Below are 19911 nucleotides of genomic sequence, written 5' to 3'. Positions count from 1 at the left end.
TTGCCTGTCACATGCCCCCTATGGGGCACCTGGCCTGCAACTTAGGCATGTGCCCTGACTGGGAATTGAACCAGTGACCCTCTGATGCACAGGTCTGTGCTCAATTCACTGAGCTGTGCCAGCCAGGGCTGAATTGTCTGTTTTATTTAAAATGCACCTCTTCACCTTCCCTCCTTTTGGAGGACTATTGCCTTTGAACATAGTTCTCTAAAATATAACGTAGTGGTCAGTATTTGTGCAACAAAATTTTGTTTTTTATTATAATAAAGTTTAAAATCAATAGAAATTTCATATCTGAACTAAACTATGGTTAACAAGAAAAAGATAGCTACTTTTAGTCATTTTAAGGCTTATCTCTTTTCTAAAGGTAGTTTAGACTGCTGTTTGTTATCTGTAACTGCTGTCAATGAAATACAAAGAATATTAGACTACTTTCCTTTTTTCTTTCTCTTAAGTTTATTAGGGTAAAAGTAGTTAATAAGATTATATAGGTTTCAAGTGTACATTTCTATGATACATAATCTATGTATTGCATTGTGTGCCCACCACCCAAAGCCAAATCATCTTCTGTAACCATATATTTTGCCCCCTTTACTACCTCCCACTCCTCACTTCCCTCTAGTAACCACTATATATTTCACTTTTTAGTGAAATCATCTGGTTTTTAACTTTTTCTGACTTCACTTAGCATAATATCATCAAGTTCCATCCATCTCACAAATGGCAGTATTTCATCTTTTCTTACAGCTAAGTAGTATTCCATAGTATATATATGTATCACATCTTCTTTATCCAGCCATCTATCGAAGCACACTTTGGTTGGTTCCATGTCTTGGCCACTGTAAGTAATGCTTCAGTGAACATTCAGGGGTGCATATGTCTTTGTGAATAAATGTTTTCAAATTTTTCAAATAGATACCAGAAGAATGATTTCTGGGTAATATTGTAACTCTATTTTTGATTTTTTGAGGAACCTCCATACTGTTTTCTGTAGTAGCTGTATCGGTTTACATTCCTACCAGCAGTATATTATGGTTCTTTTTTCTCCACAACCTCTCCAACACTTGTTATTACTTGTCTTGTTGATAATAGCCATTCTAACAGGTACGAGGTGGTATCTCACTGTGGTTTGCATTTTTATTTCCCTAATAGATAGTGAAGTTGAGCATGTTTTCATATATTTGTCGGCCATTTGTATGTTTTCATGAGAGAAGTGTCTGTTCAGGTCCTTTCATTCTTTAATTGGATTTTTAGGGTTTTTTTGGTGTTGAGTTATATGGGTTCTTTATATATATTTTGGATATTAACCCCTTACTGGAGCTATTATTTGCAAGTATCTTCTTCCATTAGGTTGGCTGTCTTTTTGTTTTGTTGGAGGTTTCTTTTGCCATACAGAAGCTTTGTACATTCCTTTTTTAAGTGACATGGCTGGATCTCACACATATTGTTGTTTGTTTATTTATTTAAAGTCAGATTTTTTTGTTATTTAAATTATTAGATTGCACAACTTTCCCTCAGAAAGTCATAAATGTAATTTATGTGTGCCAGATTAATGTAATTTAAATTTTGAATGGTCAGTCATTCAGAAACCTATTTTGTACAGTCAAATTATAAAAAAGCTAGGAAATGTTGTTTCTGTTGTTCGTGGTTACAGAGAACTTAAAAACAAAATGTGCAAATGTTCAGTGAATGAAGGGAAATTTTGCAGCATCAGGAACAAAAAGGTAGAGGGGAGAGATTACAATAATAGAACACTTACATTTTAATTGAATATCGCAAACAGAAGTGTTTGAGACATTTTATTTTTAAGTGCAGGTAAGATATTTTCTGTCTGCCGAGAACCAAGTTACTTGTAGCAATCTGCAAAATACAAATAAGTTCTACTGCATTCATTGTGGTGGCTGTGTTATGTGCCTTGCACAGTGTTGGTGCTAAAGGTTATTTAGTGCATAAAACATCAGTTAGCTCTGCCCTTATGTAGTTCACAGTGTAGTGGAGGAGAAAGAAATGGAATATATGTTAACAATTAAATACGTGCATGTGAGAATATGAAGGGGAAAGTACAGAATACTGGTAGTATGGGATCATATGCCAAGAATATGGGACCAAAAGGTACAGAAGCTTTCTGAGAAGAAATAATATACTGAAGCCAGAAGACTGAATAAGAATAGCAGAGAGAGTGGTTTTTACTCTAGAGCCATCAGCATGAATAAAGATGAAATCATCAGAGAACATGGAATATTTGAGAAAGTAAAAATTGTTTATATGCTTAGAAGACTGTATGAGTAAGGGGAGAGGGTAGAAGAAGTAAAGAATGAATGACAACCTCAAGATGAAAAGAGAAAGGGATTTGGGAGACGGAGGAGGGAGATACTTTTTTTTTTTACTTAAAGTAAATGTGTGTGAGTGTGTGTGGGTGTGTGTGTGTGTGTGTGTGTGTGTGGTGCTCACTTGTATGCATTTTAACACACATATAGGTCCATGTAACCACAGTTGTTATTAGAATGCAGAACAGTTTCATCACCCCCCAAAATTCTGACTTATGCTGCCCCTTATAGCCCAACCTTCTAATTATACCTGATTCCTGGCAAACACTAGTCTATTTTCTGACTCTAGTTTTGTCATTTCCAAAGTGTCTTATAGAATGGAATTCTATATTGTGTTTCTTTTGAAATGGGCTACTTGTATTTCCAGTAATGCATTTGAGATTTATCCAAGTTATTGTGTATATCAATAGTAGGCCATTCCTTTTATTGTTGAGTAGTATCTCATTATATAGATGTACCATGGTTTGTTTATTTAGTCACCCTTTGAAGGATATCTGGATTGTTTCCAGTATATTATTACATTATGTTTTACAAACACCTATTTACAGGTTTCTGTATGAAATTTAAGTTTTTATTTCTATAAGGTAAAAACCACAGAGTAGGATTTCTGAATCCATATGATAGATAAGTGCATAATTAGCTTTATATCAAATCACTAAACTATTTTCTAGAGTAATTGAACCACTTTGTGTCCCCACGAGCAATATTTGCAAATTCCAACTGTTTCATATCCTTTTTAGCATGTGGTAGTGTTTGGTTTTATTTCTTTTTAAGCTTTTCTCTCTTTTTCTTTTTTATTGAATTTATTGGGGTAGCACTGTTTAACAAAATGTTACGTGTTTCAGCTGCACAAATCCACAACACGTCCTCTGTACACTGTATCGTGTGTTCACCACCCCTCATCATGGCTTTACTTGGCATTTTCCTAATGACTAATGATATTGCACATGCTATTTTCTTTGAGGAATGTCTGTTCATGTGTTTTGTCCATTGTTTCTTTTCTTACTCTTGTGTTTTGAGAACTGTTTATGTGTTCTAGATACATGGTTTTTATTGGATATGTGATTTCAAAATATTTTCTCTCATTCTTGGCTTGCCCTTTTATTCTCTTAACATTGTACTTTTAAAAAAAACTGATAAGTTCTAATATCTCTTATTAAGTTACCAATAAATTCTGAAAATCAGCAGGATATAGAAGATCTTAAAAATACAGTCAGCAAACTTGGCTTAATTGATCCATGTAAAACACTCCAGCTATTTCAGAGTATGCATTATTTTCAAATGTGGAATGTAATTTTTGAGCGCAGTGTAGTTAAGCTAAAAACAATGACAAAAAGATAGCTTTAAAAATTCTCCAAATATTTCAGATAAGTTCTAAATAAGCCTTGGGTACAAGTACTATTATTCTTTCTACCCAGCACTCTATGCTTTCTCTCAGATACTCCTCTGGAAAGAATAATACCTAGTTGCCCCTAAGTTTGTGGTTAGGATTGCCTAATTATGATATAATGGGTATCAAAGTAATCTTGAATGTAAAACAACTTGAGTATATTAAATTAATACAAAGAACATGTGTTTTAAATTCCCTTCCCTCTCCTCTCTCTCTCCCCACCTCCTTTTCTTGTGTATCAGGCATCTTTATGAAACAATCAATAGATCGCTACTTGTATTCCTTTTCACTGAATAGTTTCAGTTCATATACACTGTTAGGCCAGTGTAAGGCACATAAACTTTTTAAAGAAATTGTTAGTGAATGTGTATTAAGCCTGGATGTGGGGGTGCTCTGCCTGCGGAGTTCCTCCAGGCTGCCGCAGATGAGAATAATTCTACCAAGACATGATCTGCTTGGGGAGGAAAGGTGGCCAATCTCTCAGAGGAGAACAGACTTGAGCCTATTCCTCAGTGGGCTTTATTGGGTTTAATTTGCATATAAATACAGGGTGTATACATAAAGCTTATCAGTCATTGTCAGGCAGTAACGATCAAGGAACTCAAAGAACAATAAGGGCTTATTCTGAGTCAGGGTCAGATAGATAGAGTGCCATCCTAGGGGCATAAAACTTTGGGAAACAAACTCATTTTATGCTGGACCCCTTATCATTTAAATTGAGGGTGTGTTAGCAAAGCATATTTCACAGGTTTTTATGGATTCTTCCTAAGGCCTGATTGCCCCCCTAGGGAACTGCCCTTTCCAGCACAGGGTTGCACCACCCTCCAGCATTGTTCCAGGCCTGAATTAGGTAGGAGATGCAGACATCCAAGAAATTAGGAGACTTATTACAGATAGAATGAGGATTCAGGTTATAATAAAGCCAAGGGGTGAAGGTCCATCACCCTTTTTCTGCAGTCTTCTAAGTCCTTCTGTGGTGGCCCCTTCATGACTATGCCTGTTTTAGGTCGTTCCTTTCTTGAGGAATTTTACACATCACTGACTAACTAGTCGTTCGCCTGCAGCTAAGTAGGGTGTAGTAAAGAGCCCCTGCTGGGAAGATAAGCTTTGTCTCCTTAGTAGTTTATGGTCCCAAGGTTTTTTTACTCAGCCTTAGCGATGGGGGTGTGGGGAGGTTACAGCTTCTGAAACCAGGCAGGGTGGCTCCAAACACCTAACTACATTAAAAATAAAAAATTTTAACTAATGATACAGGGGAAAACATAAAGGTAAAAGAGAAAATAATTTCAACATATGTCACAATGTTTTATAAAGACTTCCCACAAAGGAATAATTTTTTAAAACATGTAATTAGAAATATAGGAAAAATAGAGATGATCGCTTAACAGGAGAAATACGAATGACTGTTATTGTGAAAAATTGCTTGTTTTCCCTAATACTCTGAAACATAACAATGAAAATGAGATACCAATTTTATTAGAAGAGCAAAAAATTCAAAGGATTAAAAATATCCAGTCTTGGTCAGCATGTGGAAAGTGGACATTCTAATACATTGTTGAACTATAAATTGGTAGAAACCTTTTAGAGTGCAAATATTAGTATGAATATAATTTTTGGTCACTTCCATTTCTCACAGTCTAATTTTTACAGTATTTGTAAAGGTGCCAAATAATGTGTTCAAGGATTTTCACTATTAGAAAAACTCAAATGAATAAATGGAAATAGTTAAGAAGTTGTGGTAAATTTATACTTTGGAATAATGCACAGCCATTAAAATTGAGTTAGAGGTACAGGTGGTCCCTGACTAACAATGGTTCAGCTTAGGGTTTTTCAGCTTTACAGTGGTGTGAAAGCAATATGCAGTTAGTAGAAACCATACTTTGAATTTTGAATTTTGGCCTTTTCCTGGGATAATGATATATGATATGATAATCTCTGGTGGTGCTAGGCAGTGGCAGCAAATTGCAGCACCCGGTCACACAGGTAAATGACTGATAATAGATCGTTTGCTGTGTTGATAGCATTTTTTGGAGATTGTGTTTTGAGTTTCGCATCCCAGTGTGTCTACAAAACACTTATCTGTGTGCATCTGCTGCTTCTGGGGAGAAGAGGAAGGCAATTACTTTTTAGATGAAACTCAAGATAATTGCCGACCGTAGGTTAATGTAAATGTTTTGAGTCTGCATTTAAGGTTGGTTAGGCATAACTATGAGGTTTCTTAGAGTAGGGGGTACTAAATGTGTTTTCAACTTACTCATCATAAATTGAGGAGAATCTGTATGTATATTGGTATGAAAAGATGTGTACAAACTGCTTAGAGAAAGAAAATTGCAGAATAATGGGTCCCAGTTTTTGTTGATTAAAGAAATTGTGTAGTTATATATGATATGTATTTATATTTGTAAAACTTGAAGATCTAGAAGATTGTACACTGAAGTGTTAATAGTGTAGTGGCTGTCTCTGGGGAGTGAGGTAGAGAAGGTGTGGGATGCCCTTTGACTTCTTAATTGATATTTCTATATTATTTGGAAATGCTTTTATTAGTAAAAATAATTTAAATGATTTTAATAGCTATCGCATACAACTTAAAATTATTTTTGCTCCTATCCACAACACCATAAAATTTTAATGATCTCTTGACCTGTGACAGAAAAGAGGATAGAATATTTAAATAGTGTTAGGAGTGAGTAGTCGCCAAAGGAAAGGAAAGGAGGACACTACAGGGGAACATGAAATGAACAATTGAGGTCTGGGTAGAAAATACTTGAACATCTATTCCTATTCATCCAAACCTCATACATTTTACATTGTTGGTTTTTATTCTATTATAAAATAAACCACACACAGAAGAGTATATCTTAGTGAAGGTCTGCAACTTGACCCCCCAGGTCAACCAGTAGCATTTAACGAACCATTCCTGGAACCCTCTTTGTACCCTGCCCTAATACAGCCGGTCCCCACGTTGTATTCTTTATGGTTTTATCACCTAAGTGTGCCTTCCTGGATGCTGTAGCTGGGTCTTGCTTTTTGTTTAACTAGATACCTTTCTATGTCTTTTAATCCTTCCTTTCCTCTTTCCCTTACTCTTCCTTAGAATTTGCTTGTTAAGGAACTGGGCCATTTCACCTGTAGATTCTCCATCTGGATTTTTGCTGTTCACATATTTATGGTGCAGTTCAGCATGTTCTGCAGTTCTGTATGTTTCCTACAAGATCATGGCAAACTTGATCTGGAATCATGATCAAATTTGATATTGATCCCTTTGTTGTATTTTATCAGGAGGCACACAGGCTGCAAAATAGAAATACCCTACTTATTTTTGTTTTTACTTATTTTCTGGGATAATTTTATAGAGAGTCACTTCCTTCTTTTATTATTTGACTGCCCAGAAAAACAGTTCATATGGGAAAGGCAGGGAAAGTGTTTTGTTCTTTCCTTTTATTTACCTAGTTTTTAAGGTAATGAGTTGGTTCACCACTATCCTGAGGAGATACACAAATATATTTTTAAGTAATATTATGAATTCATGGATTAAACATTTTGTATGATAGGTTTCAAAATATTATAGTTCTTTTTTTTTTTATTGAAACTCAAACTGTCTCATCTTTGGCCACTGGAAGTCTCTTATTTTGGCCCTTAAGTCCTTTTGATATACCTTTGTAGTCTTTAATAGCTTCCATGCTGTTAGTGTTTTAACGTGGTTCAGGTTTATCTTGCCTGTTTTCTGTACAGACCTGTGATCAACTATTTTTTCAAGCCCTGATTTCTTTTAATGGAAAATGATGTTTAAAACCTCAATCTCAGTGTTAGGAATGCTCATTCCTGCTGGTTTGGTTGTTTCTAGGTCTTTTAAGTGTACAGAGTTGAAATCTATATTGTTTCTATTTAGCTATACTGAAGATACAGGATATTTTGATTTTTATAGGACTCGAGGGATTCTAGAATTAGAATATCATAATTTGATTTATTTTTATCTCACATCACAATAAAAACAGTAATTGCATTATTACCACATCAGTTGTTACTGGACAGTTTAAAAAAATGGAAATATTATCCTCTTTTACCTGATTTAGGTGGTTGTTCTAAATTTACATTGTCAAATCATATGGCTACTGCCTTTTGGTGTTCATTTAATGATCTCTCCCTTTTAGTCCTCATTTAATGTTAACTTCATAGGTAACTATATATTTAAAGCATATCACAAGTCTTTGTAATTAGATTATATGAAACATATTCTCTGTTAGTGTGACTGGCTAAGTGTAAGCATTTTTCCATGAGCAATAAATTAAGAAATATTTATTTGAGAACTATTCTCTGTGGAAGAATGTAAAATACAATGGTTCATTGATTCTCAAAGTATGACCATAGACTGGTGCTGATCCATGAATGAGATAGGTACAGAACTTGAGAGTTAGCAATTAGAAACTTTTTTAGCACTCTGACATCAAGCATGTGATTGGTATATTTTGTAAAAGTATTAACACCTGACTGATTGGAAATTTAAACAAAGTAAACAAATATAACTGCTCCATTACCACAGATAGTTTATTATAGATTGCCATTACAATCCACCCATTATCATGTAGCTGACAGGAATTAGGTATTTCAGATACATAGTTTAAGAGATAGATAAATTTCTGTGGGAAAAACTTATAGATGTAGACTAATGAAATTTTCAGAGAAGATGGACTTGATCTAGACTTTGGTTTCTTTTGTCAGACATGAAGAAGGGATGAAAACAGCATTAACAAAACATGCAATTATGGGTAGACAAAACACATTGTGTAACTGGCTTGACAAGAAACAGAAGGGTTTTACTAGTTAGAGTAGCGGAAATAAAATCAGGGTGGATAGTTGTTTAAAGGTCATCAATGTCTAACTGAACAATCATAATATTTTCCTGCAGGTGATAGAGATTCATTCATTCCACAAATTTAGTATAAGGCACTTTTCTGTGATTATGAAGGGCAAAACAAAGGTCTGATACTTTGCTACTTAGCTTCTAGTGAAGAAAAGAAAAAAGAAACATATTGAACAAGTCAATTTATAGCACTGTATTAAATAGTAAGTGATAAGAGGAAAAGCAGAGTAAGATATTTAAAATAAAGTCATCAACATGCATTTTGTGTACATTAAATTAATAGCATTTGTGTCCATGAAGCACAGTAGTTGTCTTCTTCTTTTAGCATATTTTATCTTGACTACCTCTGACAGTACCTTGGGAACTGCCATTTCAGTCTAGATAGGTAAACTTTAAGAACCAGAGCCTGCTAGATATCCCTGAATATGTTTTTTAAACATGTTTTTTTTTCCCAGTATGGCAGCAGCTTGATTGATTTGCCTATTTGTTGAGTTTTGTATACATCTTTTATGGTATTGGTTCTGATGCAGACATTCTGGAGGTCCAGAAACCTGAAGGTCCATGACCCACTGTGGGTACTTGGCATTATGCAGGAAATAATTCAGACAAGCCAACAGTGAGTTTAAAATGTAAGTGAGTAAAGGACAGAGAGAAGGCAACTCCACATACAGAGCAGCCCTCCTCCTTGGTGGAATTTACTTCTTTTTTTGAGGCTCATTTAATCAAGTAGTAGGGCATATAAGAAGGAGGAATATTCAAGATTTTTCCTGGAAAGGGGTAGAGACCTCTCAGAAGAACCTCATTAGCCACTTTGGGTCTTTATATGGACTTTCTCTTTCTGATCATGGTGCAACCAGATGGGTTGTTTAGAATGCTAATATATTACAATGATTGTATAATGAGGCTAGTGATTACCACAAGTTGAAACCAGTCACCGTGACGGATAGAGCTGGTCTTCTGCAGGTTCTAAGCCATGAATTTGTTGAGCATTGGTCTTACTACACTTGCTAGTGCCAGTAGCCCTTAATTTTTTACAGCCATTTTGCCACATACCCTGTCTCAGTTCTGCTGAGGTGCTTGGTGATTCTTGGTTGTGTACTACTTTTATATTTGTGATTCCTACTATACTTGGCTATGGATGATATGTATCTTTACTGTAGCCTCAGATGATAGTGGAGGAAGAAATGACTATATTACCAGATAGAATGTGACTATCTCATTAGTTTGTCTTTCTCAGTTTGAGGTTCTCCATCCTTTCTGGGGATCACTCTTAATTCCTGTCCCTAAATAGCAAGAGTATCCACACTTGCTATTTTAGACAGGCTGCACACACTTCCATGTCTTATAGCTCAATCCACGTGGGGCCAGATTGTAAGGCTGGTAAAAGCTAATCACCTTAGATGCTCCCTTCCTCATGACCCTGACAGTAATTTGAGGTATCCCTTTATTTTTTTTCTTTCTTGTCTCTGAACTTTTGTCCATTAACTTTACTGCTCTTTCCAGCTCCACGTAGAACTTTCTCTTGTATATGTAGTTTGAGCTGTGGTTTTCTGTCATTTTTTTCTCTATATAGATCTGATTTTATCCTCTTTATATCTTTACAGATCCTTAAAATGTCTGGTTTATTGATTATATACCTTCAACTGTTACAGATTCTTTTTGTTTCATGTACTCTGATGTTTTAAGATTGGACACAGAAGAGTAATAGTATATATTAAGTCTGCCATCTTTTAGGCTTACTCTGCCAATTGATGACCTTTAAAAATGATTTAAGACTATAATTATAGGGTACAGTGTTTCTGGTTATTAAACAAAATGAGCAGCCAGAAAAATTAGCATACACTGTTGTGTTTGGCCTTATTATGTATTAGCCTACCTGACAGGTTAATTTAATAAGGTCCCATTTAATTTGAAATTACTGAAACTACATTTTAAAGGTTTTTGTTTTACTAGGGAGACAATTATAGAATCTTGATTCTATTTTCATCAATTCTGTCTTTGTGAGCAAATGAAGAGTAGGGAGTAAAAGTGTTATTGCTATATTGGTGTAAGGGTAGAATGTTTCAAGTCAAGAAGCAAAAACTATTTCAAGTTAGCCGAAAAGTATTCTAATTCTACTCATTTTTCTCAAGAGTTGAATCAGCATGAAAACTCTTAGTCTTCAAAGTATAACTCAAATTGTCTTCTCTGGAGTCTTCCAAACTCTATAAGTGTTCCTCACTTTGTACTTCCATGATGTTTTTATTGTATTATATGAGTTATAGGAGTTTTCATTATATTGGAAATACTGTTTTATTACAGGTTGCCTTTCACCAGACTCTGAATTCCTCCATGTTTTATTCACCTTTTGCAATCACAGCATTATATTTACACAGTGATTGGAACATAATTTTAGGAACGTAAAGATGGATACTAACTCATCATTCTAATTTCCTCTCCCAAAGAGTCGGCCCAGTTATAAACTACAGGGATCTCTTAGAGCATAATGACTTTTAATAGTGTAACATTTAAGTTTGAAGTTTGTCATTTATTTTTATGAGGGAACAATTACCATATAGTCTGTAAATATGCTATTATATGCTGCTGCCTTTGAAAATGCCTCATTGTGTAAAAAACAATAAAGTAATCCTGTTTTGAAAATATATTTTTATCATCTAAAGCCCAGTATTTTAGATTTGTCATTTTCTTTTTTTTTTTTTTGAAGGATCAAAGTAACAATGAAATTATGATTGGAGTAATGTCAGGAGGAATTCTGATATATAAGAACAGGGTACGAATGAATATCTTTCCATGGTAAGGACTTCCATCAATACTTTTGCTTTTTTATATTACTAATATGATAATTCATATTAAAGAAAGTGGCTATTCAAGTATATTAATGTGTGATGCAAATTTATTTCACTTAAAATTTACCAAAAGATAACAAAACAATTGAGTTATTTCAAAAATTGTTTAACTTATAAAAAGTATTACTTTATGAATTTTTCTGGTAGAGAATCTCTAAATTTGTACTGTAATCTAATAGCTAACATCATGTTTACTGTTTTGCAGTATGCTAATCACTTTAAATACAGTATTTCATTTAAATGCATTCAGTGAGGTACTAGTTTTTTAGTTGAAACACAGGTATAGTTGCTGCAACAAATGCCCAGTATTACAGTGCCTTAAATTGGTGTTAAGAAACCATAGTGGCTCCATGGGATATAAAACTCCTGTTTCTGTATGTTTGTTTTTGTCTTAGTGCTGTACTGTCCATAGCATATTATCCTTGTCCTCATTGTCTAGGATGACTTGCCAGTGTCACTTCTGTATCCTAGAATAAAGAAAAAGGAAAAGTAGCATCTGCCACGTTCCTTTAATGCAAATAACATGAAAATCACATTTATCGTATTTCGTGTGTGTGTGTGTGTGTGCGTGTGTATCATATAATAACTCAGGTTTTTAGAAGTAAACACAGTGATTTTCTTTAGGAAAAGAAACATACAGAATAACTTGTATTAATCTGTCTCTATATTATAGCTCTTAAAATATTACTACTGATTTTTCAGTATCTATGATTTTGACTTAATAGGTTTTTCTAGTTAATCACTTTAATATTGCTATAATAGAACTATGATAACTGACAGAAGCAATTATTTTACAATTTCCTTTAGGTCACAAGAGCATGAGTCATAACATTAAAAATTAATGAAATAAATATAAAAATTAAATACCTTTGTTTTTCAAAAGACATTCTAAAGATGATAAGACAGTTTTTTAAAAATATATATCTTTGATAAAGGATTCATCAAAAATGTATAAAGAACCCTTATAGCTCAGTAATAAGAAGGCAGCCTGATTTTAAAAATAGGCAAAATATTCAAATAGACACATTCACCACTGAAGATATACAGGTGGCCAATAAACACATGAAAAGATGCTCAGTCATCAATGAAATGCAAATTAAAACCATAGTGAAGTCTTCATTTATACTCATGAGAGCAGCTCCAATTAAGAAAAATGACAATGCTAAGTGATAACAAGGAAGCAGAGTACCTAGAAATCTCACACATTGCTGCTGGGAATGCAAACTAGTACACCAACTTTGGAAAAGTTGGCAGTTTCTTTAAAGTTAAACAGAGCCCTGGCTGGTGTGGATCAGTTGTTTGGAGCATCATCCTGTAGACCAAAAGGTCACAGGTTCAATTCCCAATCAGGGCACATTCCCAGTCTGTCTACCTATCTCTCTTTGTCACTCTCCAAAAGCAATGAAAAAAATGTCCTCAAGTGAGGATAAATAATAACAACAATAACAACAACAATAGTAAAGTTAAACATAGATTTACCATATAACCCAGCAATTCTATTCCTAGATATTTTTCTGAGATATGAAAACAAAAGTTTACATAAAGACTTGTACACTGATGTTCATAACTAAACATTATTCATAATAGCACAAAACAATTCCAGATGTCTATCAGTTGATGAAAGGATAAGCAAATTATGGTATAAGTAGACAAAGGAAAAACGTTCAGCAATTAAAAGACATGAACTATTGATAAACTAAACCATATGGATGACACTGATCCATCCACAAACCATTATGCTGATTATTAGAAGTTAGACACAAAAAATTATGTTTCGATTTATATGAAATTCTGGAAAACATAAATTACGGATACAGCAGACCAATAGTTGCCAGAGACTAAAAACAGGAGGGGGCAATTGACTATGAAGGGTACCAGGTCGACATATTCAGGTGGTAGAAATGTTGCATGGTGAGTTTGGTGGGTGGAAATTATACAATCTACATTTGTCAAAATTCATTGACTTGTTCTCCTGTGATTGGTATATTTCATTGTATATGTAAATCATACTTCTATATAGCTCATAAAAGAAAACTAAAGATCAGTTAGTGTTTCCTGTCACATCTTCTAAATGGTTCCTATATAATTCAAACTGGTATGTTTAAAGGAAAATATAAAACAATTCAATACATGGCCTCTGCCTAAAAGTGGACACATAAAAATTCATTATAAAACCCAATAAGAAATATTTTAATACATTTGCATTTTTATGTTTATGATTTCACTAAAGACAGTGTTTTTTAAATACTTTTTTTTCTTAATCCTCATCAAAGGACATTTTTTCCATTGTTTTTAGAGAGAGAGGAAGGGGGAAAGAGGGAGAGACACGTGCATGTGAGAAACATTGATTGGTTGCCTCCCACACATGCCCTGACTGGGCATCAAATCTGCAACCTAGGCATGTGCCCTGACAAGGGATCAAACTCACAGCCTTTCAGTTTATGCAGTGCTGCTCTAACCAGTTGAGCCACACGGGCCAGGGTAATACTTTCTATATTTTTATTTTATATTTTATATAAATGTCAAAATCAGAAATAAATTTTCAGATTATGTGAGTTAAAATAACATGATAATCTAATTTTTCTGTATTGTCAAAATTCTATAATTTATACACATTCCTTTATTATTATTATTAAATAGTGATTCTAAAAGAGTGGCAAATTGTTTTAGGAAACATAAAGGATACAATGTCTCTAGAGAAAATTTTAATGGCCCTGTGATATTTGAGATGGTCTTTAAAGGATAAATAAAATTTTCCTCAGTGAAAAGAAAGTATAAAAGAAACGTGTGTAGAGGGTTCAGTTGGTGAATTCACGGTAGAGGTACCAAGTGTGTGCAAAGACCTACTGATTAGAAAGGACATGGCAAGTTGAAGAAATGTTGGGCTATTTCATTCGGTTTTTGCTTCAGTTTTCATCATTGAGTATACAAGCAAGAGAACAAGAATTTAGGAATATGATGTTTAAGAAAGAGAATGGGGTTCAGATTATGAAGGATCTCGTATATTCTATAAACTTAGGAGTTGGTATTTTATTGGTAAATATGCTTGGAGATGGTTTAATGTTGAGAAATAGATACTTCCGAATCTTTATCATAAATTTAAGTTAGAAGAAAAGGGGGACATGAGTATTTAAGATATTGATTGGAAAACTTTACATAATGTTCATTTTAAACTTTATTTTCATGAAATTAAGCTAAGTAGATGGGATTGAAAGTTCTTTGTTTTTATTTCTTTTAAATGTATTTTATTGATAATGCAATTTACAGTTGTCCCATTTTCCCCCCTTTATTCCCCTCTGCCTTGTACACCCCCTCCCACTCACATTCCCATTTAGTTCATGTTCATGAGTCGTACATATAAGCTCTTTGGCTTCTACATTTTCTATACTATTCTTAAATTCCCCCTGTCTCTTTTATGCCTACCATTTATGCCACATACCCAGTGTCCTTTTCCCCCTTCTCTCCCCCTCCTATTCCCCTACTGATAACCCTCCATGTGATGTCCATTTCTGTGATTCTGTTCTAGTTGTTTGCTTAGTTTTTGTTTTTGTTTTAGGTTTGGTTGTAAATAACTGAGTTTGTTGTCATTTTACTGTTCCTATTTTTGAGCTTCTTTGTTTTTTTAGATAAGTCCCTTTAACATTTCATATAATAAGTACTGGGTGATGAGGAACTCCTCTAACTTGACCTTATCTGGGAAGCACTTTATCTACCCATTCATTCTAAACGATAGCTTTGCTGGATAGAGTAATCTCAGATGTTGGTCCTTGCTTTTCATGACTTGAAATACTTCTTTCTAGCTCCTTCTTGACTTCAAGTTTTCTTTTGAGAAATCAGCTGATAATCTTATGGGCACTCTTTTGTAGGTAACTCTCTCCTTTTGTCTTGTGGATTTTAAGATTCTCGCGTCACCATTACATCTTGGCTAATGTAATGATGATGTGCCTTGGTGTGTTCCTCCTTGGGTTCCTCCCAACTTCTTTGGGACTCTCTGAGCTTCCTGGACTTCCTGGAAGTCTGTTTGCTTTGCCAGATTAGGGAACTTCTTCAGTATTTTTTCAAATAAGTGTTCAATTTCTTGCTCTTTCTCTTCTTCTGGTACCCTTATGATTCGGATGTTGGAATGTATAAAGTTGCCCCAGAGCTTCTTAAGCAAGCCTGTCCTCATTTCTAAAAATTCTTCTTTCTTCATTCTGTTCTGGTTGACTGTTTATTTCTTCCTATTGCTCTAAACCGTTGATTTGAGTCCTGGTTTCCCTCCAGTCACTGTTAGTTCCCTGTGAACATTTTTCTTGTATTTCTCATTTCATAGCCTTCATTTTTTTCTCTAATTTGCAACCATATTCACCCAATTCTGTGAGCATCCTAACTACCATTGTTATGAACTCTGCATCTGACAGGTTGGCTATCTCTTCATTGCTTAGTTGTATTTTTTCCTTCATTTGGGCCTTTTTTTTTTTTTTGGTCTCAGCATGCCTGTTATATAGTAAGGGCCAGAGCCTTAGGTGTTCACCAAGCCAGGGCAACCCACATCACTGTGTTGTGATGCTGTATGTGGGGGAGGACTGTAAGAGGGAACAGTGCCACTTGCTTGGCTCTCTGCTGGTTTTCAGTCATTGCCCCTGCCACCCACAATCAAATTGGGCCTTTCTGGTGCTGATTCCCATCTGGGTGAGTTCATATGCGTTCTAGGACTTTGTGGGTTTCTCCAAAGAACTCTCCTGTGAGGCTGGGAGTTTCTCCCACTGCTTCTTCAACCCCCGCAGATTTTTTCAGTCAAAGGCTTTGAGGCTTTATTTCCCTGTACTGAAACCCTGGGTTTTGTGGTCTATCTCACTCCCCAGTTGTTCCTCCCAGTTTATCTGCACACAAATGTGGGGCCACCCAGTACACAAGCCACTACCTTGCCTGCTCCACCAGAAGCCTTGCTACAAGTCCTCTCTGCCCAGCTGCCTGTCTCCACCCCTCCTAGTGGTCTGGATGAATGTTTCTTCTATAACTCCTTGGTTGTTGGACTTCCACACACTTCGGTTTCTGTCAGTTTTGGTTGTTTTGTTTTTTAATTTGTTGTCCTTCTTTTGGTTGTGTGAGGAGGCACAGTATGTCTGCACCTCTATCTTGGCAAGAAGTCCCAGATTTAAAGTTCTTAAAGCTACTAAATTTACTTTATCATGGAACATAGGAATTTCTTGTGATCCTAACTACTAATAACAATACATACCACAACAAATACACTTATAATTATACCACAGGTAGCCATGATTTACAATCTAATATTAATTGATTTCTAAGGAAAATCAATAGGGTCAATGGTAATCATTAAATATATGGCTTACTTTTTGTCCTTAAAACATGGATCTATTTTTACAAAAGCAATATAGTTATTAGTACTCTGTGTCAATAATTGAATCTAAAAACATACTAAACAAACAAGAAGAACAGAGACAGAATCGTGGATACAAGAATGTTTTGATGGTTGCCAGATGGGAGGGGGGTTTCAGGAAATGCGTGAAGAGGTGAGGCGATTAAGAAATTCAAACAGGTAGAAAATAGCCATGGGGATGTAAAGTACAGTATAGGAAAGGGCATAGCCAAAGAACTTGTACACAGGAGCCATGGACATGAACAATGGTGGGGGTTATTGCCTGAGGGAGTAAGGGATGCTGGGTGGAGGGGGCCAGAGGTGGAAAAATCAAGAACTGTAATAGCATAATGAATAAAATACAACTTAAAAATATTCTGTGTGAATAAGTGACATATTACTCTCATCACCTGTATTAAGTTGGTGTTTATAGAATTGCCATTGCCTTTAAATTCATATTAGCAAAGTATTGTATTAAAAAACCATTTGACAAAGACTGATAATGATTACAGCTCTAACATGATACCACGTACATTTCAGCTACTTTCATATTAATATTTGAAATGATATATTCAAACCAAAATCTAAATGGCGGAATTAATGAAACTTCTACATGAATGAAGAGTTTAAAGTTGAAAGTTTTAGAACTGATAGTTTTATAACACCAAAGCAAGTAAAAAAGTCACTCATGAATTTTAATGCATTTTTATCTGTAGCTTAGAACCCCCCTGTAAGTTAGGTGTATATTAGCATTGTTTTTATAGATAAGGAATGAGAAATGGCAGAGAGGTTGACTGGTGTAAGGTTAAACAACTGATAAGTATGATAAAGAACTTTAAACCCAGATCTTTCCGATTCTGAAACACAAGCTTCTCACTTATCTCTTCTCTCAAAACTAGAGCTACATGTAGAAAAAGTAGTATATTACGTAATAAATATGCTACCTCATATCTTCCCTTGTATGGTTGTCCCTGAATTATCTTATTCAGGTTCATACTTTCAAAATGCTGAATAGTAATTTGGGGTTACTTACATTCTGTAAATTAAATTTTGTTAAAATTAATGCTAATCAATAAAACACCATTAAAAAAATAAAATGGGAAGAAGAGAGTTCTGGTTCTTAGTCCAGCAGGCAAAGAACTTGAAAGTCATCACTCCTGTCTTTACAAGAAAAAAAAAAAACAAACAGAAAACTGAAAATTGACAATTCCTTTTAGATCCCTCAGAGAATTAAGGACACAAGGCAGATTGTAGCTCTGAAAACTGGATAGACAGGTGAATATAAAGAATGACAGTTTACCACTTTGTGGCTGAGGTCGCGCAGTGGATTAAATGCTGTCCTGAGAACCAAAACATCCCAGTTTTGGTTCAATTCCCAGTCAGGGCTCATCCCTGTGTTACAGGCCAGGTCCCCAGTTGGACGTGCCTGCGACATATTGATGTTTCCCTCACACATTGATGTTTCTTTCTGTCTCTCCCTACCTCCCCCTCTCTCTAAATATGAAAAATAAAATCTTTAAAAATTAAATGACAGTTTACCAGGACTAAAAAACACTGCTGCAGCCAGCAACTGGTAGGAATACTTAAAGGGTAATTGACTAATTGCTGGAGACGGAGCAGAGACTAGCTTGAGAGATGAAAACTCTTGAAGTCTTATCCTTAAAGAGGCCCCAGGCTTCTGTAAGTTTTACTATCAGGTGCCCATACAGTTCTCAGGGTGACAATTGGAGAAAAATCTACTCATGCTCTGGAAGAATTGGGGGTGGTAGTGCTGATAAGCAGGGAAGTAACCATTTAAAATGTGCTCAGAGCTTTTTCTGTTCTCTCTCTTTTTTTTAATCTTCCTCCCCCCCCCCAATATACATTTGTTGATATTAGAGGGGAAGGGAGAAAGAAAGATAAAGAGATATATCACACATCTTGACTAGAGACCAGTCCTGCATCCTAGGTAATGTGTCCTGACCAGGAATCAGACCCACAACATTTTGATTACAGGATCACACTGAGCCACACTAGCCAGTGCACTTTTTGATCTTTTTAATAAAGGTGTGTCCTTAAAGAAATCTGTTTTACCAATATTTAACCAACAGGGGGTTTTATCAGTAAGAGCCTAATCAAAGGAGGGGAAGGGAAATACTCATTTGTAGTTCCCTCTTTATTGTCTCTCCTAAGAAGTGGGTAAGCTGAAAAGCACTGGTCATAGCCAAGGATCACCAGCCACTAAACTATTGAGACATAATCATAGGATTAAAGACTGGTGATTCCTCCCAACCCACATATCAACAGGTCTTTTGTATAACAGGGGATTACAATTTAAATAATTGGTTTACACTACTTATTTAAGAAGTAATCTCTTAAGCTCAAACACCTATCTCACAAATTGTTCCTTTCAGGAAGCTAGGATTTGATTGCTTTAGTTTCTAAAGGAATTTATGCCCCCGAACATCATTGCAGATAATAGAGGAGTATGGATGTTAGGGGAGTGTTACAGCTGGGTGTGCTTATTGAAAGGCTGGGATGACTGGTACCACTGTCATTTGAGAATTACTGTGGGCATATCCAAAGCTGTGCTTTCCCGAAAAAAATCAGCAGATGCTTAACACTGGGGGTTAATGGGTGGGGTTAGAGTTCATGAAAATAATCCAACAAACAACAATAACAAGCAATGGGTAATGAAATCAATATCAGAGTTACTGCAATATGGGTAGCATTCAGTTTCCAAAAAATATTAAAAGGCATGCAAAGATGAAGGAAACTGTGGCCCATAGACCAGAAAAAAAAAGCAAGAAACAGTTACAAGTGTGTATATGCTTAATAACAGAGTTTCCAAATACTTGAGTCAGAAACTAAAGGAGAGATAGACACTTCTACAATAATATTTAAAGATGTGAGCATCTAAACAATCACTACTAAAACTAGACAATAAAATCAGCTGGAGTAGATTTTAATACTACCAACTATCTTAACTTAATTGATACTTATACACTAGTATACCCAACAACAGCAGAATACATATTTTTTCAAGTACTCATGGTTTGTTTATTAGGAGAGAAAATATGCTAAGCCATAAAGCAAGCCTAAATAAATTTTTTAAAGAGTTAAAACACCCTAGGCCAGGTAGCTCA

At 35.1% G+C, this 19911-nt stretch overlaps 1 protein-coding gene across 3 annotated transcripts in view; it reads left to right on the top strand.

Annotated features, from left to right (window-relative positions):
* The window catches only part of PTPN4 (protein tyrosine phosphatase non-receptor type 4), a 310447-nt gene that overhangs the window by 187976 nt on the left and 102560 nt on the right, over nt 1-19911 (top strand). For all 3 annotated transcript variants that reach the window (XM_053666547.1, XM_037146314.2, XM_037146329.2), the window contains exon 10: nt 11283-11371. In XM_053666547.1, the coding sequence (XP_053522522.1) occupies nt 11283-11371 (89 nt within the window). The remainder of the gene's footprint in view (nt 1-11282; nt 11372-19911) is intronic.

This window comes from Artibeus jamaicensis, unplaced genomic scaffold (genome assembly GCF_021234435.1).
Source record: "Artibeus jamaicensis isolate MK-2021 breed Jamaican fruit bat unplaced genomic scaffold, CSHL_Jam_final contig_463, whole genome shotgun sequence".
Taxonomy (NCBI): Eukaryota; Metazoa; Chordata; class Mammalia; order Chiroptera; family Phyllostomidae; genus Artibeus; species Artibeus jamaicensis.
The sequence above is the reverse complement of the archived record's forward strand: the minus strand, read 5'-3'. Positions and strand labels throughout refer to the sequence as shown.